General features: G+C 37.1%; 2 protein-coding genes across 2 annotated transcripts; both read right to left on the bottom strand.

The window, feature by feature from the left end:
- Window positions 1–5956: 5956 nt before the first annotated feature.
- On the bottom strand, window positions 5957–11627 carry LOC132303748 (early nodulin-93-like). The gene is made up of 5 exons (XM_059801142.1): window positions 11466–11627; window positions 11236–11368; window positions 9681–9742; window positions 8105–8180; window positions 5957–6237 (listed from the first exon to the last, which is right to left on the bottom strand). Exons 2-5 carry the CDS (start codon window positions 11345–11347, stop codon window positions 6131–6133), a joined length of 357 nt encoding a protein of 118 aa, XP_059657125.1. The 5' UTR covers window positions 11348–11368; window positions 11466–11627; the 3' UTR covers window positions 5957–6130.
- Window positions 11628–12468: 841 nt separating this feature from the next.
- On the bottom strand, window positions 12469–24173 carry LOC132303747 (profilin-1-like). Its single transcript, XM_059801141.1, has 3 exons — window positions 23907–24173; window positions 14231–14368; window positions 12469–12980 (listed from the first exon to the last, which is right to left on the bottom strand). The coding sequence occupies exons 1-3, from the start codon at window positions 24027–24029 to the stop codon at window positions 12846–12848; spliced, it is 396 nt and encodes a 131-aa protein (XP_059657124.1). The 5' UTR covers window positions 24030–24173; the 3' UTR covers window positions 12469–12845.
- Between the last annotated feature and the right edge of the window lie 323 nt (window positions 24174–24496).

Here is a 24496-nt window from a genome sequence, read left to right as displayed (position 1 = left end):
GAAGACTTCAAATTTCCTCTAAGACACAATGAACTGCCGCGGAAGAAAATTCATCTTCGGACCTCAAGAGTCCAAAGACTTCAAATTTCCTCTCAGGCACAACGAACTGCCGAGGAAGAAAATTCATCTTCGGACCTCAAGAGTCCAAAGATTTCAAATTCCTCTAAAGGCACAAAGAACTGCCAAGGAATAAAATTACATAAAAATTACCTCGAACTCAAATAAATCGAAGGTTAAATTTTCATGTAAAATTTTGTAAGGCACGAAATAGTGCCGATAAATAAACTTTCATGAAAACAGCAACGAGACATATTATTCTTTCCTTAATAGGGGCAATACCTTCTGTAATGAGGGCAAGATAAGCAGCCCTAAAGAGCTATTAAGAAAAGAAAATATATTCTCTCACTTTTGAAATCTTCGAGCCTACGAGTCTGAAGAATATATATTATCTCACTATAGAGACATTCAAATATTCCCCTCCAAACATGTAAACTCTCAATGCTAGAGCACAGACCTACTTTCAACTTGAGGAGAATGTAGCCCACCAAGCACAACGTGCCACCCTCATCACAGTGGATAATAAGTCTTGGGAAAAGTTTTAAGTTCAAAAAGTTAAAGAAGCCAGCATGCCTCAGCACCGGTCGCTCCGGTACTTGAGAAGAGGAAAAGGATAGATGAAAGGTTCACGCCTCTTCGTGCCACCTTGGCTCAGCTATTCCAAGAAAACAAGGTGAGATTCGCAGCCCATCAGCCAATGAGGCAACCCTTGGAGCAAAGGGACATGAGCAAGCACTGCGCCTACCATAGGGATTAGGGATTACGGGCATACAACTAATGATTGTAGATCCCTTAGGCAGCGAGTGAAAAACATGATAACCAGAGGTAAGTTGTCAGACTACCTCACACCAAAAGAGTACGTGAAGCCTCGGGAGGTCAACCCTCGGAAAGTGGAGGGCAATCAAGTAAAATTCATTCATACAATACAAGGAGATCAGAGGACGACCAAGAGTTAGAAAAAGTGTACCGATCCAGACTGAGGGCAGCCCACAAGCTAAGGAAGTTATCCTCAGTAAATACTATCACCTTAGACAGTATCAGTATAAATTCCTTTAAGGCGCAAAGCCAAAAAACCACAAGCTTCTGACCCTAAGAGTCCGAATGTATCAAATAAAATACAAGCCTCGGACCTCAAGAATCCGAGGGCATCAATAAAATTCCTCTAAGGTGAATACAGAAATCAAGGAACTAATCGCTTCGGACCCTAAGTGTCCAAATTTAGCATTTTACCTCGTAGCTTCAGCGCCGAGGAACTAATCGTTTCGGACCCTAAGTATCCAAATTCAGCATTTTACCTCTCAGGCTCAGTGCCGGGGAATAACTCTCTTCGGACCCTAAGCGTCCGGCTCAGCAAACTTCCCCTCAGGCTCAGCGCCGGGGAATAACTTGCTTCGATTCCTAAGCGTCTGGCTCAGCAAACTTCTCCTCAGGCTCAGCGATAGGGAATAATTCGCTTCGGACCCTAAGCTTTCGATTCAGCAAACTTCCCCTCAGGCTCAGTGCCGAGGAATAATTCGCTTCGGACCCTAAACGTCCGGCTTAGCATACTTCCTCTTAGGCTCAGCGCCGGGGAATAATTCGCCTCAGACCCTAAATGTCCTGCTCAATACATTACTCTTCGGGTTCAAAACAAAGGAACCAATCGTCTCAGGCTTTAAGGTGCCTAGAGCAAATGTCCTGTGGAAATCGAATTGGCTGGCTCTCACCCTAAGCCCATTAGTATGAGCCATGGAGTTGTCCCACATCGAAAAAACACAAGAAGAAACGAGTATATATATATTTACTCCACACAAATCCATGGCAAGAAGGGTTCCCTTAACGGTTAAGTCACTAGAGGAAAAAATAATCCTCAGACATCAGGTAAACTGTCAAAAGAGATCCCTTCTTCACCTCTTATCTGTATTTGCTTCGAACTACAACAAATATGGAACCCTCAGACAGGGTACTTTACTCAAAACATTACCGCTCAGCAAAGTGTGTGCAATATTAAGAGCATTCGGGAATATTCAATCAAGGCAAACTTAAGGCATCACAGCCTGTAAAACAGAGTTATATCATTCTAAAAGTATTGTTTCATTACAAAGAACAAGGTTACACGACTCTATTTCCTTTTCGGATCAAACGGAGCAGATTTAAAAGCGTCTACCACAGCTGGACTTGAAGTTGGAGGAATTGAGGGGCCAAGAGCAGCTAAAGGATTTGATGAACTTGGAGCTAGAGGATCTTCTGGATGAGCCTTGATTAAAGCCAGACCGATAGGCTTTTGCACTTGACAAACGCACGAAAGTGGAGTAACGGCTTTGCATCTTCTCCCAGTAATGACACAAGTTTTTGTTGCCTTATTAAGACGCTGGATTTCAGCTTCCAATGTCTCCACTTTAGATGCAGACTCGGCCAAATGCTTCATGTAGACATCCCTCGCTTCGAAAGCAATCTCAGCATTCAAAGGTGCATTTGAAGTTTTCTTCTCAGAATTGCTAAGGTCTTTCTCCAACTTCTTGATGGAAAGAGACTGAGCCTCAGCAGTGGCACAAAGAGCCATAGTATGATACAAGCCCTACATCATCAGACGGTAAAAATAGCAATGTAAGTAAAATGGAGAAGAAAGTTAAGAGAACAGAAGAAGAAAGAAGAGCAAACCTCTATGGCTCGAACGGGGGCAGATGGAAGCAACTGTTCCAATCCCATTCTGCCAATAATTTCTTCATCTTTGAGAAACCACATCCCCCTAGCAACTGCCAGTGCAGCAGATGGGTCGGTGATCATAAAATCACCGGAGTGAAGCACCGATTTATCAGCTCTTGAGAAAGAGGGCGTCCAAGGTGCCCCAGTCTCAGACAAAACATATGCTCTGACCTCTTCCTCAAGGTCAGTTTCTTCAACCTTTTTCCCTTTGCTCTTGGAGGAAGTCTTACTCTTGCCGTGGGAAGGTGGATTGGGCCTAGTCTTCTTCAAATGAGGCTCGTCAACCTCTGTCTCATGCTCATTTGATCTGATGACTACCAAAGGCCGATCTTTAACAGCTTTCTTCTTTAGGGCTTTAGCCCTCTGTTTTTCTTCCTCAGTCATTGAGAAGTTATCAAAGGTTGGTAGAGATAGATCCATGAGGTCTGCAGCTACAGCTCTAGAAACAATTTCCTTAAGGTTTGCCGAAGTAAGCAAATCTTCAACAGAAGGGGGCTCGCACCAAACTTGTTTTTCAAGAAAGGAAAGTTCCTTCTTGACAGTAGAGGAAGGAAATGTCACTGAAACAAGACCAAGAAATTCATAAATATAAAGAAAGAGTAAGACTCGACATGGGGAACAACCAGAACAACAGAGAGGAGCAACTCGTCATCGCCGATGCCCTCACCGGCACAAAAATCGGCGCCCTTGGGATATTCTACAATTTCTACCTCCTCGGGAATCTCAAAATCCTCTATTATGGATTCAATGAAAAACTTAATACGACGAACAGATAAAATTGCATTTCTCTCTTCGTTACTAAAAACACTATCCGACCCAGAGGTGGATGTTTCAGCCTGGAATGGAGAAATACCCGGCTGATTGGCCGAGTCATTTGCAGATCTAAGGAAGTTAGAAACCCTAAGAGGAGGAACCCTAATGAGGTTAGAAGAAGACGAGAGCATGGATTCAGAATCCGCGATTTCTACATGATTAGGAGTAGTCGAAGTACTCATAATGCAAGATTGAAAGAAGAAGATGAAGAACTAACCTGGTGATATGAGAATATGAAGAACGCAAGGGACGAAACGAGCGCAGTAAGAACAAAAACAAGTCTTGAAGAAGTCTTTGAGTCAGAATAACAATAGACACAACTGGAAACGCCTCGTGCAAAAGTGGTAACTGCACAACTTCAATTCTCTTTTAATTAGGAGCCGTAGTCCAATTAAAGAGGAATTGGGGGCAAAGTGTGGAGGGAAAAAATCCCCTCTAATAAGATTACTCCACGTCATCACGGATGCAAATCTGTCTTTCAAAGGCCCGTCATGCTCAAGCCCAAATTGAATGTATTCTTAGCCCATGATCATTGTTATTTGCCCTCCAACCTTTATCCAGGCCGAATCAAAAGGTTATCAACCTGATTTGCTAATATCAACATCCGGCCCGTTATTCAAGCCCAGCCGGTTAAAGGTATAGCCAGCCCAGTTATTCAAGGTTGAACAAATCCTATAAGTTGAAGGATTTACCATAGAAGGAAGACTCTGCAATAGGAAGTTCTACACAAAGCAAGTTCTGTGCATGAAAAATTAAATAATGGAAAGAATTCTAATTGTAAAGAAAGTCATACATGGAAAGAATTGGAGGACAAGCAATGCGAGTCCTATCATAATTCTATTACTTTTTTATGTATAAATAGAGACCAAGACCTCCAATAAAAGGAATCCCAAGCGTCCAAGCAATTTTACGCTTTTCTATATACTGTTCTTGGTTATTTTTATTGCTGATTGAGTGAGTTGTTTTATTTCTCTTAATCGTTATTGGTTGAGTGAAATTTTACACCTACAAACCACTTTTTGATGCGGACTAACCATGATTTAGAAGTAAGCATTGTCCCTTTCAACATATTTGAGAAGGAAATGACCTGAACCAGGAACATGGAGTCTTGGTCTTCTCTACCAATCAACACGGCACAGTGGTGAAGACCTGATCTTTCTGCAAATCAACCACTTTTTGATGCGGACTAAACCATGATTTAGAAGGGACTACGTGGCAAAATGGTAGCCAAAAAAAAAATGGACTGAATCAGTGAATTGGACTGAATCCAAGTCACCAAGTCACTGTTGAACTTGGATTGCCGCTCACTGCTGGGTCACTGTTTAGAAAGGACCACGTGGCAAATCAGTAGTCAAAAAAAAAAAATAGACTGAATCAGTGAACTGATAAAAAATGGACTGGACCAAAAAAAAAAAATGGATTGGAACAATTAAATCAACAGTGAACTGGACTGAATCCAAATCACTTTAACATGTACATATTAGATTTGGAACCACTCTAAAGACCACCCAAATCATTCTGTAACTATATGCCTGCTGACATACAAAGTATGCATTAACTTCTCCGAATGTGACATAAATTTTATGAAATGTTTACACCAGTAATAGTGCATCAGCAAAAGATTTCATAACTCTCATTAACATTCCAAAAAAAATAAAAAGAAATTCATAAAGCGAAATAAATAAATGCTGGTAAAGTCAGGACGGCCCAATGTTTCTCTTTAATATACATGCCTCTTGGGTCCAATTGTATATGTAATTTTTAAATTTTTTATAAAATTCTTCATTTCTAGGGTTGTCCCTGGGTTCAATATACGTGGATTTACTTTTTACATAATTTTTTTTTTTTATTTATTCGGTGACCCAAAAATGAGGAGAAAATAGATTGTTCACATTTACAGTTTCAATTTCCTCACATTCGGAGTTTGCAAATCATCCAAGTGTCTAAAATAACTAGCGAGCGAGTTGATTCTTCATTACCGGGGAAAAAAATAAAAAGTCACTGCTATGAATTATATGTTAACCTTCTTTCACCAGGACTCCCAACTAATTTCACATTCCTCCTTGTCATCGAGTTTGTTGGCTGGAGCCTTTCCTGCGTTGAACATATAATCTTCAAAAGTTAAAGAATACATCACTGAAGAGGAATAGTTCTCCTAGAAGTAATGAGAATGAATCCTGTATTTAAATAAAATCATTTTTCCTCCATATATTCCAGTGCTGTACGTAACTCATTTATCTCATGCAGGCAGTATCCTGATTTTGTCTTTCTGCTAAAACTCATTCAGCAAGAGAGAAAATTGGACAAGAAACAAGAATGAACGTAACTTTCGCGTGATCAAGAACTTATAAAACGATATTCTAGGAACTACGCGACAATTCTGCACAATTGGAAACCAGACTATATTAACTCTCTCGTGAAGAAGATATATATATAAGAACATAAAGATCCAACACTAAGCCATGCCAAGATGGAAGTGTCTTGGTACATTCGGACACATTTATGTCAAAAAGGAATGAGCACAGCAAAAAAAAATATATATATCTAAAGCATGGCCGATTCCAATCGTACTGTATTAGGCATTGCGTCTCAGGCTGTCCATTGATCTCTCGTACTGTGTATTCCTCCTCGCACACTCCAATATAGTTTTGTCAGCAGTGATGAAGTATGCAGCAATGGAGGCTGTTCAACAACAAAGAACACTGCATGTGAATTTTCCAATCTAGGGCACATAAATGTACAAGCATTTGGAGAACACATGAAAATGAATTACTCTGTCCTGTAATTCATGGCACTTTGAACTTGGTGCATGTTGCTAGAGACTTCACGTTAACCCTTTACAATATGGTATCCGATAACATATGTAGATAGATCACTACACTAGGTCACAATTATGAATTTATGATATTGCTACTAACATGAAAATATTTTAATGTACTACGATTAAGAAATCAAAAATTGAATGTTTTATGCCACATTGTAACTAAAGATGCCATAAAAAGGTTCATGTCAACAACAAATGAACAGGACACGGGAAGTGAAACGATGTACATAACATGGCATTTGGGCTTCAAGGAGAACCAGATGGGTAAACAGGCAAGCATAGCTACAAATCCATCACCAAGAGTTCAACGAATTGTCTCAATAAAAATAAATAAGAACTATAAAATCCCCACATTTTCAAGCCCAACGAAGGGAAGGTTAGAGAAGCCCCGAAAGGACTCCTATGGGGAAGAGTGGAACAAATGGGCAATGTCCGTTCAAGGAAGGAAGATCAGGCATGAGGAACTTGAGGGTAATTTTTCTTCCAGCAGACTGCATCTTAAGAGAAAATTTTGACTATAGATATTCAATAAAAAGCCGTGAAAAAAATTCCCACACTGTACTCTATGTATAAGGATGATGTGAAGACTAAATAATTTGCTGGTAAAACATGAGGAGGCTATGGAGTTATGGATCCTCCTTTCCTTGATTGGATCCAGTAGGCCATAGCCAGATCCATGTTAGGAGGTGAGATTTGTAAGCAGTGGTGCATTTATGCCTACGGTGGTGCAAGTGGAATTAATTCAAAAGGTGCTTGTGTGAAGGGGTGGAAATGTAAGATTTGGACTTGAAAAAGTTGTTTCTTAGCACCCTTTATAAATTGGCTTGGCTATCCGGACTCCCTATTTTTTGGATTAATATTTTTGGAGACATGGGTACAAATAAATAATTTTCTTTTGCTTTTCTCTTATTCTTTCCCTTGTTCCTATGGATATGTGACATGCAAGTGGGTCCCACTTCCTTGGTGCTTTTTAGTGAATTTCTTACTTTTATAAATACAAAATCAGAGAACTTAAGGGGAAATATATATATACACACACACACACACACACACATAAAGCAATAATATGGTAAAAAGTATGATGCTCTCAAACTAGGAGTTCAGTATAAAATGTGTTCTAACTTTGCGGATATAGAATGTGTTTTCTTCCTAATTGTTTAATTACCTAAAAACAAGGAAATAGTATCAAGCATAGATAATGGTCGTGCCTCAGCACTCTAGGGAAAGGAAAACAGTTTCTCATAAGTTTTAACCGGAAAAAGTAAAGGTTTTCTGAAACTGTATAATTCTACAAGTGCTTCAACTATTCTTGCCAAAAAAATGTTCTGTAAAAACATATTACCAAACAATTTTTTATATACGCCACTATTTTAAAAAATAATAATAATAAATCATTCTCAGGGTCCTTGAGATAAATAATAATAATAATAATAAAATAATAAATAAAAAAAAAACCATCAAATTGCTTTATGAATAAATTCCAATGTCATATCTATCGATGTGGGCAGTCTAATATGCCCAGAACTAATAATTATTATGAGGTCAACAATACAGTTCCTTAAAGATATCAAGCCAGTCATGAAAATCCTAATAAACAATAATGGGACAAGGTTCATTTCTTCAACTCCCCAAAACTGTCAAGCATACAATCAGAAGGGGTATAAAGGAAGATAACAAATTTAAAGCTAACAAAACGTTGAGTAAAAATGTGATTTTCAACCATACCAGCTGATATGATGAGTGCCTGACCAGTATAATTGATGTTTGCCTTTGCCCAAGGAAGCATACGAACAGCAACCAACTAACAATATGAATGAGGAAAACATTAGGCACAGATACAATGAGCTTCCTTTCCATGTACAGGAAAGTAAAAAGCCTAATTCACCCGCGTCAACATCAATGATAATATACCATTGAAGCTTCAAAAGTTAATTTTTAGGTGCCCTTTCCCACGTGTGCTATTCCGAACTGTATGTTCTCTCTCTCTTGACTCCTAAGTGAGGAAAGCAGGTCCACATGGTTAATTAAACCAAAGAGTATGACTGTTACTACATCTGCTTTTGCTTTCACTAAATTCTCTCTCACAATGGAAGACAAAACATCAAACACATGCGGCTATTGTTTTCATGTGCTTTAATAGCTTCTAACACGACGTATCCAACGTTCCACGGGTTGAATAGCCAAAGGTTAAAGGTTTTCATGTAAGCAGCATATTCACATGTTAGTATTCTCATAGTGCCAGTGTAAAATAGAGATGGAATTGAATAGTCTGTGACCCGACTAGAAACCCCCTGCAACCCAAATTGGTTCTAGACAGGTTCAGGAATCATTTTTCCATACCAGGTAGGGTTGAGAAGGGAAGGGGTCGCCCTGTCCCTAAATCTCATTGGTGGCCATTTCCTAGTTAGAAAAGGTTGAAAATAAGGATTAAGCAGCGATGGGGTACAAGTCAAAAAGAAATGTGAAAATTTTCAATAGTACTCCGTTCGTGTTGAGATCAAGGAAAATGCAGCTTTCATACCTTAAAAAATATGCACCACTAGTCTAGTTCCCTTGCTTTGCATAACTAGCTCCTCTCTAGATAAACATCACACTAGTTTCCCTACATCACTAGTGGCTGTTTGACTGAGAAGCTGGTTTAATCTCTACTAATACTCACCTTTTGCTCTTAAGAAGACCTATCAAGAGTCATGACTTCTAAATACCTTGGGTATACTTGGAAGCCTCCCCGAAAGGAAGAACCAAAATTAAATTGGATTTTTCCTAATGGAACCACTTATGCCACTAAATAAAATATTTTGGCTTTCTTGGAAGTTGGAAGGCCTTACAGAGGCAAGCACTGTGGAGTTTCAGTATTATTTAGTCAAAGATGATTAACATATTGTGAGGTTGAAGAAAAAGCAAATCCTTAATTCTTGCACCTATGCCAATCTGTTGAGGGAGATCTCGAATTTATATATTTTCCTTCATGTGGTTGTTACATGATTTTGTGGGCAGATCATATAGAGCAGAGAAGAGCCACTCTTAAATCAATTTTTCCTTAAGGAGTATGGGGCTCTTTTGATTGTTGGGAGCTGTGTAATTTGAATCTATGTTTCTTTCTTTCCTCTTTTAAGTAGCATTTTCTCTCTCAGATGAATCTCTTATCCTTCTCCACTACGCAGTCCCATTTTTCTCTAATAAAATTCTCATTTGCTACCAAAAATATACTCACACTGACAGAGAAATGATGAGAAAGAAAATATTATGTCATGCTATATCATAATTACATGTAAAATAAATGAAAATAAAGATCACATACCGTAGGCACCGCACTAGCAATGCATGCAATGGAAGCTGCCTTGACTCCCTCCCGAACACCTTCTGTTAATTATAAACACTATGTAAATATCAAATCCGGGGCTTTGATGAATGACAACATAAAATGAAAATTATCACATAAAACAAAAATACATTTCTCTTCCACTTGTCTATAATGAATGACAGTACGCGTTGAAAATTTTATAAAAAACACTATTCCTGTGTTGCTAGCGTAGGAAAATAAGGGCCTGCAAAGTATCTTTTTAAAATAAGTTTCTTCTCAAAACAGAAAAAAATTGAAAACAATGTGGAATGTGTTTGGCACCGGATCTTCAAATAACTCTCATAAAAAAATTCCTAAAAAGGACATTCAGGACACTATTTGAGATAGTTTTTCACATTTTCAAAAACTTGAGTATATTAAAAACAGAAAACAACCTAGATATGGCCATATGTTTATGTTTTCCTATTCAGAAACGCAAACTAAAAAACGAAATAAGTTTTAAAATGCAATACCAATTGAGACTTGAACTTTGAATCTTATGCACATTCCCTGTTTATGTATGTGTTATGTATATGTACACAATTAAAATGACTCCTCCTCCCATATAGAAGTATCCAAGAAGGGTTGGTGTCAAACATATATAGGGCTCTTTCTTTAAAGTGTCCTTGCTTCTTAGCTTATTTACTTCGTGCAGAATTGCAGGTTGGTTCGGGAAGTTGAATTTCTTCCCCTTTCCCCTCCCTGAGTTCTACCTTTTAGGTCAATTTTTTTTTTTATCTTTTCCACAAACGGCACACATTATGTTTTCCTAAAATATAAAACTCAACTAAGCCAAGGAGTTATACTAAACACTGGTGAATGATGGCCCTAGCTACGTGCTTTCCCGAATTATAAAACTTATATGATTTAAATTGTATGTTCTTTCATTTTTCTCAGAAACCAATAATACTATAAAGTAAAAAGTTTAAACAAGATAATAAGGAGACAAAATCAATAACTGAATCCAGTGTTATACTAAACACTGGTGAAAAAAATTGTGCCTTAGTTATGTGCTTTCCCAAATTATAAAACTTATATGATTTAAATTGTAATTTCTTTCATTTTTCTCAGAAACCAATCATACCATAAAGTAAAAAGTTTAAACAAGAAAATAAGGTGCCAAATTTCTTAACTGAATCAATGTGTTCAACAAATAAAGGAAGAATGAGGCCTTTCATATAGTGTAGTTCATCAAGTTCAGCATTAATTCAAATCAAATCAAACGTGAATGCAACAATTTTTTAGCAAATACAGCCTAAAACAACAACAAATCTCACGTTTCGTTACCGAGAAAGTGCAAAAAATAAAGCAAAAAATATTAAAGTTTTAATATTGAATCTTAAATTTATCAATATCAAAGACCCATTATTAAACTTAAATGAACTAGCAGATTTATCAGGGTTGAGGTCTGTGTTTACAGAAGAAATGACAACAGCAAACATAAATAAATTTCATTTTTATTTTTCCTCCTGTTTTCTTGCCAAACAAACATAAGAAAATAAAATAATCAAACCTTGAGTACAATTCCTTGATCTCAAAATCTTCTGATCTTCAGCGGGAGAAGCAATCAACGGAGAATTCCTTCGACCTGTAAATGCGTCCCTCATTTTCGAAGGAATCACCATTTTGTTCTCTGATTCGAATTTCTATTGCAATGAATCCCCAGAAAATTAGCATCGAATTTGATGAAATTAGAATAGCAGAGGCATAAGAAAAAAATAAACAAATATTTCGTTTTCTAACCTAAATAACTACCGCGAACGCAGGTAGGAGAGAGGAGGAGATGGCGAGAGTCGTGTTGAGGTTTGCAGTTTCACTCACATTGGTGTGTGTTTTGTGTGTGTAATATATATATATATATATATGAATTGGATTGAAGGTAGAAAATACAGCGTCTGGTATGGACGGCGCACATTGTATTAAGGCTGAAGCGGTGACACCCACAATTTCTATGATTTGTTTGGTACAAAACCCGCTTTGACTGTTTGACTGAAATATTGCTTTTCCGAAAATTCTCAATATAATATTAGCACTTTAACTTATAGACTTATAAAATTAAAAAATAATAATAATAAAAAATATATGTGTTAGCGAAAAAAAATATTTTGACAATATAATATTAGCACTTTAACTTATATACTTATAAAATTAAAAAAAAATAATAAAAAAAAATATATGTGTTAGCGAAAAAAAATATTTTGAATTTTTTTTTGAACGTGGCATGAATACGTTTGAAACAAGTATAATTGTGTAATTATCTATTTTTAGAAGAATTTTAAAAAAACATTCATCTAGTTTTAAGTTCAAAATTAGTGATTTTTTTTTTCATGGTAGTTTAGATAAAATCAACAAAAGTTTATTTTTTATATAAATAGCATTTATATTATTGTTTTTGGATGTGTTCTTGTTGTACCCGTATTTATTTGTTTTTTATTTATTTTAAAGAATTTAAAAGAAAAAATTTGTCGCATCACTTTGCTAGTGAGCTTTCAGTGTCCATATTTGTGCTTTATTAGACATGTGTTTGGTGTCCATATATTACTTTTGGGAATACCAAATTGCACTTTGAATTTGAAATTAAAGAAAATTTAATTTACACTTTATACTAAATTTCTTTCAGTTTCAAATCCAAAACCCCAATTCATTGCTCCCAAATTCTCATTGTGGAAAAAGAAAAGCAGCACAGAAGAAGAAGAAGAAGCAAACTTTCCTTTCTCATACTATCATCAGTAAATTTCAGAAACAAATTAATAAAACTGGCTCTTTCAAGTTTCTAACACAAGGGCATATATTTCCAGATCAACTGGCAACAATGAATAAAATAAATATGAAAAAAGTCTACCAAGAACACCTCCATTTCCATGAACATCCCATATCATTAACATAATCCCTTCCACAGGGAGAGGACAATGACAAATAGTTCATACAGGAGACCACATATATATATATATATTGTACCAATCCACACAGTTCACCAGCATCACTTCTAATTACATAAAATACACCATCCAACTTCAAATAGGTTGATGCAAGCTCCCAGAGGGGAAAAAAAAATACAGACCCTCATCCGAAAAAAGTCAAAAAAAATAAAAGATAAAAATAAAAGTAAACAAACTAGAACAACTAGAGACCCTGATCAATGAGATAATCCCCTAGCCTTTCAACAATCATGTTGCATTGCCCGGGAGTCATAGGCTCGTCATATATTCCGATGATCAAAGCTTGATTAGTCTTCTTGATAGTAACACCACCAGGGCCCTGAAATAAGTGTAAACTAAAGGAAACAGGGAAGACCAGGGACAACTATTGTGGAATATTCACCTTAATTATAATCAATGATTGAATAAGACGTTATCACATATAGAAACAATTGCAGCGGTTGAAGTGCCCCTCTCCACATCAGATCAAAATGTTCCTATTTGAAATATATATATATCTATATATATATATATATATATATATATGGGGAGCAGGTATAATCGTTCATCAAGTTCTAAACTTCTTAACCACTAGGGTTTCAAAAACATATTATGTGGGAAAACAGTGTCGACCCCAACAATAGTATCAAGCCTTCTCACAGCAAAAGTTTTCAACATAAAATGGATTACATTTTTGTTATTAAAATTGGGCAAATCATGCACCATAATATTATATTCTTTTAATGCATAAAAAGGCAATTTTGGCTGCTTAGCTAAAAACTGTTCAATGTGAGTGAGCGGACAGGTTATATTGTTATCCAAACTGAAAAGAAAACAAAAGTGGCATAAATTTCAAAATTCACGGGTGGCATAAAATAGGATTCAGCAGTATGCATGATCCTAGATTCAGCAGTATGACAAAGATGGTTTGAATAGAAACACATATTTTAAACAAACCATACAATCCTTTTTTGAGTATTAACAGCTGCATCATCAATAAAAAAATTAAAAAAAACATTTTTAATAGATAATGATTCAGAACCCTTCCATCTTGCCGTAGTGGCCCAACAAAACGAATTTATTTTGTTGGCAAAAATAGGCTCATAACTTGTATACACCAGAGAAAGGGAAGGGAGTTCAAAGGGTTAAAATATTGAATGCCAGCATTGCGATTTTCATTGTATTTGAAATGAAAATTCATCACAAAATTGAGTCACGATGAAGGCTAGGAGAATGCACCATAGCTCTTTGTATGTGGTTGTTTTCGAGTTTCCCCAAAAAATAAATATAAAAATTCAAAATACTTGAATTCTGTTTTTGAGATGATTGCCATTTTTCCAAAAAGTTCCATCCAGGATGATGGAGTTTTTCATTTTAATACTACGTCAAACATGAATAAGAACATTCTGATTCAAGGGACATCCAATATGCACCCATAAATGAACCATCCAATGATAACACTTCTTACTGTCAATGAAATGAACAATCTTTTGTTCAATCAATACAACATGTTCGAACATTGGAAAGGTCACCATCAATCAAGGTAATGTTATAAAACAAGTGAAAGAGTATGGATTTGATAGTCATCACCTTCTTTCCTCGTATGACGGCCCCTGGTTCACCTTGGATCACCATATACTTAGTGCCACCAAAGTATAAGCCAGTTGGTGCAAGCGACCCAGGTTCAGAAAAATCATTCATTATAGCAGTTATTTCTTCAGGCTTAAACTGAAAAATAAAAAAATTAATCTTGATTCTATACAAAAATAATAAAAGATAACAACCAACATTCCTGATACATATACAACCATGTGATGCATTCTGGTCATCTTTCTTAGTGAAAGGATTTCCAATCTATTATCCACCTTGCACCAACTTGAGTACCCAAAATTGTTCATTATATTTAAGCAAGTATAATTTTCTGTACATGTATCAATAATACACGCATGGGATGCACAATCCAAACACAAGCATAGTCGTATATAGATGAAGTTAAAACCAGGGTCGTGTATTCATAGGAAATACTCTTTTGGACAAATGACAGATGAAATTGACAAGATTTTAGTATTGAAGATTTAGAATTAATTACCACTACAAGTTAATAGAGCCATGCACAATGTTTATACCATGCACAATGTAATTCATAACTCCACCACATCCAACCAGCCTGTTATTCAACTCACAAGAAGTTAAGCATAAGGTGTCGAAGCAGGTTGATACGAGTCCCTCGTGAAATACTGGTTAGCAAGATGCACCTCATGAGATAAATGCCACTAGGAAAAGAACGCAAACTGGTTGAAATGAAATGAAAGTGCGAAATGTATCTCCGAACCCGGTGACATGTCAAAGTCTGTTTGCAATTAATTAGAAAACTAATGCGAGTCTTTGCATTTAAATGGTTCATTTTGGGAAGTTGGTTAATGAAGTTCAACACCATCAAAGAACTGAATCTTTTGCATTGCTACACACATGCAGTTGTGTCAAACGATGTCAAGCAATTAGCTCCTTTTCCCCAACAACAAGCATCACTGGTTACTTAAGATCAGAAGAGCAGCATTAGCCAATTGAAGTGGGTATTCAAATTTTTATTTTTTTCCATTTCGAGGGAAATTATATGATATGAATTACATAGATTGACACAAGTTCGGCAGCCAAAAACTAGTATAGGAAATACTACAGCTGAATACATACAGACACATATTTATGTATGATTTATCTCCATATACACTCTATGCTCACCAGAAACGCCAACCTAAATATATGATTCAGAAAAAAATAAATTAATAGATTACAAGAACGAACGTGTAAACCCAAGCACCAAAATCAAATAAAACTCAATATGTAAACATATATATAATATCATATAAACTGGAAATAATCACTGAGATCTAATTAATTCAACTAGTACTAACAAAAAAAATCACTCATTTTTCTTGTCGTTTTCATAGAAACATATCAACCTATCAATTTGAACACGCATTATTGATTAATTAGTTGGATTTAAGTAGATAGAGGACCGGAGAGAAAGAGGCGCTCTGAGCCCATACAGTGTCTTATTGGCAGATGATAGCAGCAAAAGTCAGGTGATTGCCTTCAATTTTGCACATCAAGTGCTCATCTACATTGGTTTGCCACAACAGTTCCACTGTGTTTTCCGATTTGATTTGATTTGATCTGATCTGATGATCTTCATTTTTTAGTTTAGATTCTTCAAAGAGCATTGCGAAATTGGGGGATAAAAAATAAAAAATACGAGGGAAGGGGTTGTGAAATCTAAAGGTTGCGTTAAAAATAAGCTTCACGAAAGAAGAGATACGATTAAACGATTACCTAAAGGGTAAAACACACTCACTCCTATGCTTAGCGGAAATACAAGCACAATTTTTTAAAGAAAGTTGCACTTATCACCAATCCATTTGAAATGCGTCTAAAATTAGTATTATACCCAAACTATTACAATAATATTATAAATGAAAAATCAGATCTTGTGGATTGACATCTTTGCTCACCAATTATTATAATTATTTCCCTTCTCTCCTTTCGTTTTTTTTTCCTCTCTTCTCAACCTCCTACCCACCACCACCCTAACCACTCCGCCACCAACAATCATTACTTGTACTTTTAAAAAAACAACAAAAGAGGAGCACCAACATTGAGAGCAAGTAGGATAAGATGTGGTAAGGTAAGACGAATTAGTTAACTGATATACATTATTTTTAAAATAACAGCATATTATGCAATGATTCCTCCATATAATTATATTGTAAAGATTCATAATTAATAGCTCTTTTTTGGAATAACATGACTTCCTAAGACAATGTAGATTGGATCATTGGAGTGAACTTGAATTACTCAATGAAGTAATAAAACAAGAAGGTTGCAGCATGTGTAATGTTAATGTGTGTTACTATTTATTTGATTAAAAAATTGAGTTGATGATCCAATAGTCATTTTATGAAAAAATTTGTTGGACTACTGTTGCCACGTACTACCACTCGTAAACCCAGGTGAGGAGTTGATTCGCTTGCAAAACAAGAATTGATAAATTGTTATGGGATAAGCGTGTGTACAATTTAGTTTATCTAAAGCCTTTAGATACATGACTACGTATGAAATAAGCATGGAGAACGATAATCAATTTGAGGTTGTAAGAACAGACCAAATGTACTTTGGATTTATATATATTTATGATCGCTTATTTTAACTATAACTTTAGTGTGTTTGATATCCTTCTTTAAATTCTTTGATAAAGTTAACCACACTAGTTGATGTCAAATATGAGACAGACATTTCGCTGCTGCAATGCCAATATGTATCGAGAGTCTTTCTTCTCTGTTATCATTCAAGTCTGAAGTCGATTTGACTGACAAATTCCCATTCTCTCCCAACACTAGTTTTGCCTTCTACAAACGGCAAGGAGTCAAATGCCTCCAAGGTGAAGTGGTCTTACTCGTCCCCAAAGGGTTCAGTCTTGGCGTCTCTTTGGGACCAACACATTAACTCATCTTTGACCAATTGCGAGAGAACTACTCGCTCACTGAACCCCTTCCGTGTTAGGGAATTAGACGGAACTAATTCCTTTAGGACCCTGCCGTCAATACGCACAATAAGATGCACAAGATCACAAGACAAGAATTATACGTGGTTCGGCCAACTTTGCCTATGTCCACGGCACACACCAGAAATTCACTATATTCGTTGGGTAATTATAAGATGTGGATCAACAAATCCCACACACACATACACCGTGTATCTCTCTCTCACTCCTGAAAAATACACTCTGTGTTTTCTTACTCACTCTCTGCAAAATACACACACTGTATTTCTCTCCTTTTTTCTCTCTCTTATCTCTCACTTACTCTACTCTAATCTGAGCTACTAAGCTTCACTTGTGCATTTTTCTTCTCAACGATTTACATAAAGCCTTCAATTTGCTCATCTATTTATAGGCAAAGCAAGCATTGTCGTGTTCAAATTGGAGCTGCAATTGTGGAAGTACTTTGCATGGTTGATGACAACCATGTAGAGAAATTGAGAATGTGAAACCAATAATTAAGTTGGTGAGCCGCAACTGATGACCATCTAGAAGGCTGCCTTGAAAGAAATATGAGCCACAATCTTTAACACCGATAACAATCTCCTACTTGGCGAACTTTGAACCAGTAACTCAACTCTAGTGATAACGGTGCGCTTATTTCTGTCTTCAAGCTAGAAGACCGACTAAAGTTGAGCAGAACTTCAGTTTCTCTGTAGTCACTATCTTGGTTAACATGTCAGCCGGATTCTTGGTGCCAAGTATCTTGTCAAGTGTCAACATCCCATCTTCCAACAAAGATCTGATGAATTTATACCGAAGTCCTATATGCTTGGTCCTCGAATGAAATGCTGAATTCTTTGCCAGATGTATAGCACTCTAAGTATCACTATGCAAAATATTCTTCACCTGCTTGAATACCAACTCTGCCAACAAGCTCTGTAACCAGATCATCTCCTTGCTGGCCTCTGTCACAACAACATACTCTGCTTCTATAGTAGATAACGCTACAATCTTCTGTATCTGCGAAACCCAACTAATTGCAGTCATACCTACCGTGAAAACATACCCGGTAGTACTTCTTCTGTGATCCACTTCATCAGCAAAGACATCTTTCTGTGGTACCCTGTAGATATCTCAATATCCACTTCACTGCTTCCTAGTATAGCTTTTCTGGATTCGTCATGAATCTGCTTACAGCTCCCGCTGCATATGCAATGTCTGGTCTCGTGCAAACCATGGCATACATCAAACTTCCAATGGCTGAGGCATACGGAATCTTTGCCATGAAGTTCACCTCATCATCTGTCTTCAAACACTGATCTTGGGATAATCGGAAGCGATTAGCTAAGAATGAACTTACCGACTTAGATTACTCGTGTTAAACCTTTTCAGAACCGGTTTAACATACTCAGCCTGAGACAGCTGCAAAGTACCTTTCTACTTGTCCCTATTAATCCTCATCCTAAGATTCTGCTTTGCTGCACCAAGATCTTTCATCTCAAACTCGCTCGATAGTTGTTTCTTCAACTTATTGATTTCTTCAAAATCAGAACCAGCTACTAACATGTCAACATAAAGTAGGAGGATGAAGTAACTCGTCTCAAACCTTTTGAAGTAGTAGCAATGGTCAGTGTTGCACTTGTTGTAGCCATGTCTCTGCATAAACCCATCAAATTTCTTGTACCACTGCCTCGAGGCTTGTTTCAAACCGTACAAGCTTTTCTTCAACTTGCATACAAGTTTCTCCTTTCCCCTAACAGAGAAACCCTCCGGTTGTTGCATGTAGATCTCCTCCTCTAGGTCTCCATGGAGGAAAGCAGTTTTGACATCTAACTGCTCAAGGTGCAAATCTTCTGCTGGAACAATGCTTAAAATTGACCGAATGGTTGTCAGTTTCATAACCGGTGAAAAAATGTCGGTGTAGTCGATTTCTTCCTTCTGCTGAAAGCCTTTGACCACCAATCTTGCCTTGTATCTCTTGGAACCGCCATATTCTGCTTTGACCCTGTAGACCCATTTGTTGTGAAGAGCTTTCTTTCCCACGGGCAACTCGGCAAGTTCCCATGTCTTGTTTGAGATAAGGGACTTCATCTCATCTTCCATTGCAAATTCCCGCTTGCTAGCGTCTTCAACCTGGCATGCTTCGGCATAGCATTCAAGCTCACCACGATCTGTAAGCAACATATAATCCAAATATTTTCGATTTGGAACAGGAAGTCGTGGGGACCTTCAGAGTTTGGGTGTTGGAGTTGGACTTCGTGATGTACTCTGATCGATGAGTTCCTGCTGTGAACTTTCAACTGTCTGATCCTCAACATCTTCTGGATCATCATCCAACTCGACATACTCAAGGCTCCTCTGTGTCGGATTAGTTTATTCTGTTGTATCTCTACCCTTGTACATCACCTTCTCATTGAAAATCACATCTCTACTTCTGATGATTTTCTTCTTCTGGTAATCTCAAAGTCGATAACCAAATTCATCTCCATTATACCCAATGAAGATGCATTTTAGTGCCTTGGGGTCAAGTTTTCCCCTAGCATGGTCACTAATATGCGCATATGCAACACAACCAAAAACTTTCAACCACGAAAGATTTACCTCCTTGCCGCTCCATACCTCCTCCGGTATCCGATACTCCAAAGGCACCGAAGGTCCACGATTAATTAGGTAGGCTGCTGTGTCGACTGCTTCTGCCCAGAACTGCTTGGGTAGACCCGCATGTATGCGCATGCTTCTGGCTCTCTCCGTCAATGTTCGATTCATCTATTCTGCCACCCCATTCTGTTGTGGGGTTCCTTGCACAGTTCTCTCCAATCTGATTCCATTCTCAAAACAGAACTTCTTAAACCCGGTGTCTTCATACTCTCCACCGTTGTCTGATCTCAACCTCTTGATCTTCAAACCTGTCTCATTTTCCACCATGACCTTCCAATTCTTGAACACCTCAAACACTTCAGATTTGTGTTTCAAGAAATAAACCGATACCTTCCTCGTATGATCATCAATGAAAATCATGAAGTAAGATTTTCCGCCAATTGATGAGACTGATGCTTGGCAGACATCTGTGTGAACTAGCTCAAACTTCTCTTTTCTGAGAGTTCTGCCACTCCTTTTGAAACTAACCCTCTTCTGCTTATCCATCACGCAACTCTTACAGAAGTCAATATCAATCTCCTGTATGCCTGGTAGTTTCCCTTTTGAGTGCATGATTTTGAGCCCATTTCACTCATACGACCTAGCCTCTGGTGCCAAAGGTTGTGATCCTTCTTGCTTTCTACAACTGCTATTGACCCATAAGCACTAGTGGTTGTGTAGAGAGTGTCAGCCTTCTTACCATGTGCAATGGTCATAGCGCCTCTGGAAACCTTCCACGAGTCTCTATTAAAGGTTGGAACGAAACCTTCTAATGACAGTTGACTCACAGAAATCAGATTCTTCCTCAAGTCAGGGATGTGTCGAACATCTTTCAATTTCCATATAGATCCATTCAGCTTGATTTGTATTTTACCCTTGCCGACGATACTGCAGGGTTAATCATTGCCAAGATACACCTTTCCCAGGTTACCCGGTACATAAATCTCAAAGAGCTCTCGACTTGAGGTTGCATGAAATGATGCTCTGGAATCTAGGACCCATGATTCCGCCTTGCTCTCCAAAAAGCATATCAGCGCATCGTCTGATTCTTCTGAGACCACGTTCGCCTCTGTTTTGTTCTCCTTTTCCGTCTTTCGGAGATCTACACTTGTTTTTGTAATGAACAATTTTGCCACAATTCCAACACTCAACATCATTGTGGTCTGTGGAATTCTTGGCATTTTGAGGCTACGTTCTTCCGTTCCTCAACTTGGATCTGTCTCTGTTCTTATTACCATTACCCTTCTTCTTGTTTGAACTCCTGCCTCTATTGTCAACATTCAAACCCGAACCACTAGTAGAAACTCATGTTATTTGCCTTCTGATCTCCTCGGTCAGAATTATGCTCACAACATCGTCGAACTTCAACATAGACTTCCCTGCAAAGCTACTAATCGTAGTAGCTGTGCCAGTCCAACTCTCGGGTAATTGCCCTAGAATCAGTAATGCTCGGAGCTCGTCTTTGAAGTCGATTTCAACAGACTCTAATTGGCCAACAATCTCGTTGAACACATTTAGATGCTCGTTGACTCTTCCACTTTCGGTCATCTTCATGTTGAACAATTTTTTAATCAAATGTACCTTATTGGCTGCAGATGGTTGTTCATACATACTAGAAAGGGCCGCCATGAGAGACTTCGTCATCTTCTCGTTCTTGATGTTGAAGGCAACGAACTTTGACAACATTAATCTAATAGTGCCAAGAGCCTTCCAATCAAGCAATTCTCTGTCGTCAGTGTCAAAGATTGTGGCTCACATTTCTTTCAAGATAGCTTTATAGATGGTCATCAGTTGCGGCTCACCAACTTAATTGTTGGTTTCACATTCTCAGTTTCTCCACATGGTTGGCACCAACCATGCAAAGTATTTCCACAATTGCGGCTCCAATTTGAATACGGCAGTACTTGCTTTGCCTGTAAATAGATAGGCAAATGGTCTGCTTTATGTAAAGCGCAGAGAAGAAAAAAGCACAAGTAAAGCTTAGTAGCTCAGATTAATGCAACATTAGTTTTGCCTTCTACAAACGGCAAGGAGTCAAATGCCTCCAAGGTGAAGTGGTCTTACTCGTCCTCAATCAGTCTTGGCATCTCTTTGGTACCAACACATTAACTCATCTTGACCAATTACGAGAGTACTACTCGCTCACCGAACCCCTTCCATGTTAGGGAATTAGACGCAACTAATTCCTTTAGGACCCTGCCGTCAATACGCACAATAACATGCACAAGATCACAAGACAAGAATTATACGTGGTTCGGCCAACTTTGCCAACGTCCACAGTGCACACCAAAAATTCACTATATTTGTTGAGTAATTCCAAGATGTGGATCAGCAAATCCCACACACACATACACCGTGTGTCTCTCTCTCACTCCTGAAAAATACACTCTGTGTTTTCTTGCTCACTCTCTGAAAAATACACACACTGTATTTCTCTCCTTTCTTCTCTCTCTTATCTCTCACTTGCTCTGCTCTAATCTGAGCTATTGAGCTTCACTTATGTTTTTTTCTTCTCTGCACTCTACATAAAGCCTTCCATTTGCCCATCTATTTACAGGTAAAGCAAGAACTGCCGTGTTCAAATTGGAGCCGCAATTGTGGAAGTATTTTGCATGGTTGGTGCCAACCATGTGGAGAAATTGAGAATGCGAAACCAACAATTAAGTTGACGAGCCGCAACTGATGACCATCTAGAAGGCTGCCTTCAAAGAAATGTGAGCCACAATCTTTGACACCGACAACATTCCGGATATCTACTACTACAGCTACATTGACAGCCTTCAAAAGAGTTGTTCATCTTTGACCTTAATTTTCATTTAATCTCTAATCTAGATAACTTTGTCCAGAATTTAAAAAATTATATGAATCTAATAAGGTGGTGCTTGATAAACTAAAAATTTTAAGAGTTAAATTTTTTAAGTGCTGAAGTTTTTAGGTAGTAATTAAAAATTAAAATTTTTTTATACCTTTTTTGAATTCTAAGTGTTCAACATTCTCTGATATGAAGTTATTGTCACTTAAAAAGCTTAGTTTTTAAAGTGATATTCAAATTGCGTTATTAAATGCACTTACTTAGACAAACATTGAATTCGTTCAAAATTAAGTGCTCAATTAGGTTATCAAACACTGTAGTTTATGGTTCAAATAAATACTTAAATCCAAATAACACATGGCTTGTCCTTGCAATTCTCTTATTGATAATCTTTTTCCAAACTAATTCTAAACTTAGTCACGCATCTATATAAAGCTTTAAATTAACTAGATCCACACTCATCCGTTTCAATTGTGGTCGAAATTTTATCATAGTAACAATATACTTGGTATGGTTTTGCAAGTAGAATCAATGAGTCGTTTCAGGGCCACAATACCCAGCAACAATCTTCCTAAAACAATTATTTATCATTACATTATTTATTTAATCCAATTTTTTTTTTTTTTTATTTACATGAATCTAATTAAATTTAGCATATGTTACACTTCCATTATTTCAGTGAGTATTTCAAGTTCACTCCAATCTACATTATCATGACAAATAATTCGTTTTATCCTACTAGAACCCTGCAACGCTAGATGTCATTGTTGGGCGATCACTCTATCTTTTGCATTAAAAATGTTAGGAATGGTTGTTGGTGGCCATGCTTGGGGGATAGTGGTGGGAGCTTGAGAAAAAGAAAGAACAATTTAAGCATGAGACTATTCCAGTTCATATATATATATATATATATATATATATATTGGGGTATGACAATTGGCCAATTGAAGCAATATAGTCTGCATGACACATAGATTAACACAAGTTGAGCAGCCAAAAACTAGTATAGAAAATACAATAACCGAATACATACATGTTCTACATAAGTCTGTATGTAATGTGAACCCAATCGCCAAAATCAAACAAACCCCAATCTCTAAACACATATATAATATCATATAAACCCGAAACAATTAGCGATATCTAATTAATTTCAATAATACTAGTAATAAAACTTACTCGTTTTTTCGTCGTTTCCATGAAAACACTTCAAACTATGAATGATTTAAATACAAATTATTGATTTAATTAATTAGATCTGAGTAGATAGAGGAGAGGACCTGGGGAAAAGAGGCGCTCTGAGCCCAAACGACGCCGTCTTGGCCGACGATAGAAGCAGAAGTGAGCTGATTGCCTTCCATATCGCACATCAAGTGCTCATCTACATAGGTTTGCCACGACATTTTCCTGTGCTTCACAATTTGCAGACTCTTCGTCTTCTTGTTCGAGTCGAATCGACTTGATCAGACGATCTTTAACCGTGTTTTAGCTAAGAGGTTTCGAAGAGCTTTGTGAATTTGGCGGCCAAGAAATATAGAATACGAGGGAAGTGGGTGTGAATTGTTATTCTAGTGAATTTTAGAGGTTGTGTTGAAAATAAACTTAAATGTGTGATTTTTTTTAGGTAAAAGAACGATAATGCACTCATTTCAGTATAATAAATTAATAAGTATAAATTTTAGGCCATACAAAATGACAACTTTGTCCAATTTGTGTAGAAATTTGTTTGTTCGGGACAAAAATAAAATAAACCTAGTGTTTTATAAATACGTACAGTTTGTTTGTTTATTTGGGACAAGAAAATTATATATTTTGTAAAGCTGAAAAACTATATAAAAAAATAATATTTATTTAATTTTTTAATTATATT

Source organism: Cornus florida, unplaced genomic scaffold (assembly GCF_030987335.1).
Source record: "Cornus florida cultivar Cherokee Brave unplaced genomic scaffold, ASM3098733v1 CherokeeBrave_3.0.0_Hap2_Chr04, whole genome shotgun sequence".
NCBI lineage: Eukaryota > Viridiplantae > Streptophyta > Magnoliopsida > Cornales > Cornaceae > Cornus > Cornus florida.
Note: the sequence above shows the minus strand (reverse complement) of the source record. Positions and strands in the feature narration are given on the sequence as shown.

Coding starts and splice junctions, on each gene's coding strand:
- LOC132303747 (XM_059801141.1), bottom strand. CDS start 24,029: ATGTCGTGGCAAACCTATGTAGATGAGCACTTGATGTGCGATATGGAA. Junction 14,369..23,906: donor AGAGCGCCTCTTTTCCCCAG/GTCCTCTCCTCT, acceptor TTTATTTTTCAG/TTTAAGCCTGAAGAAATAAC. Junction 12,981..14,230: donor CCGTCATACGAGGAAAGAAG/GTGATGACTATC, acceptor CACTTATTTCAG/GGCCCTGGTGGTGTTACTAT.
- LOC132303748 (XM_059801142.1), bottom strand. CDS start 11,347: ATGGTGATTCCTTCGAAAATGAGGGACGCATTTACAGGTCGAAGGAAT. Junction 9,743..11,235: donor ATCAAGGAATTGTACTCAAG/GTTTGATTATTT, acceptor TATAATTAACAG/AAGGTGTTCGGGAGGGAGTC. Junction 6,238..8,104: donor GGCACTCATCATATCAGCTG/GTATGGTTGAAA, acceptor GTTGTTGAACAG/CCTCCATTGCTGCATACTTC.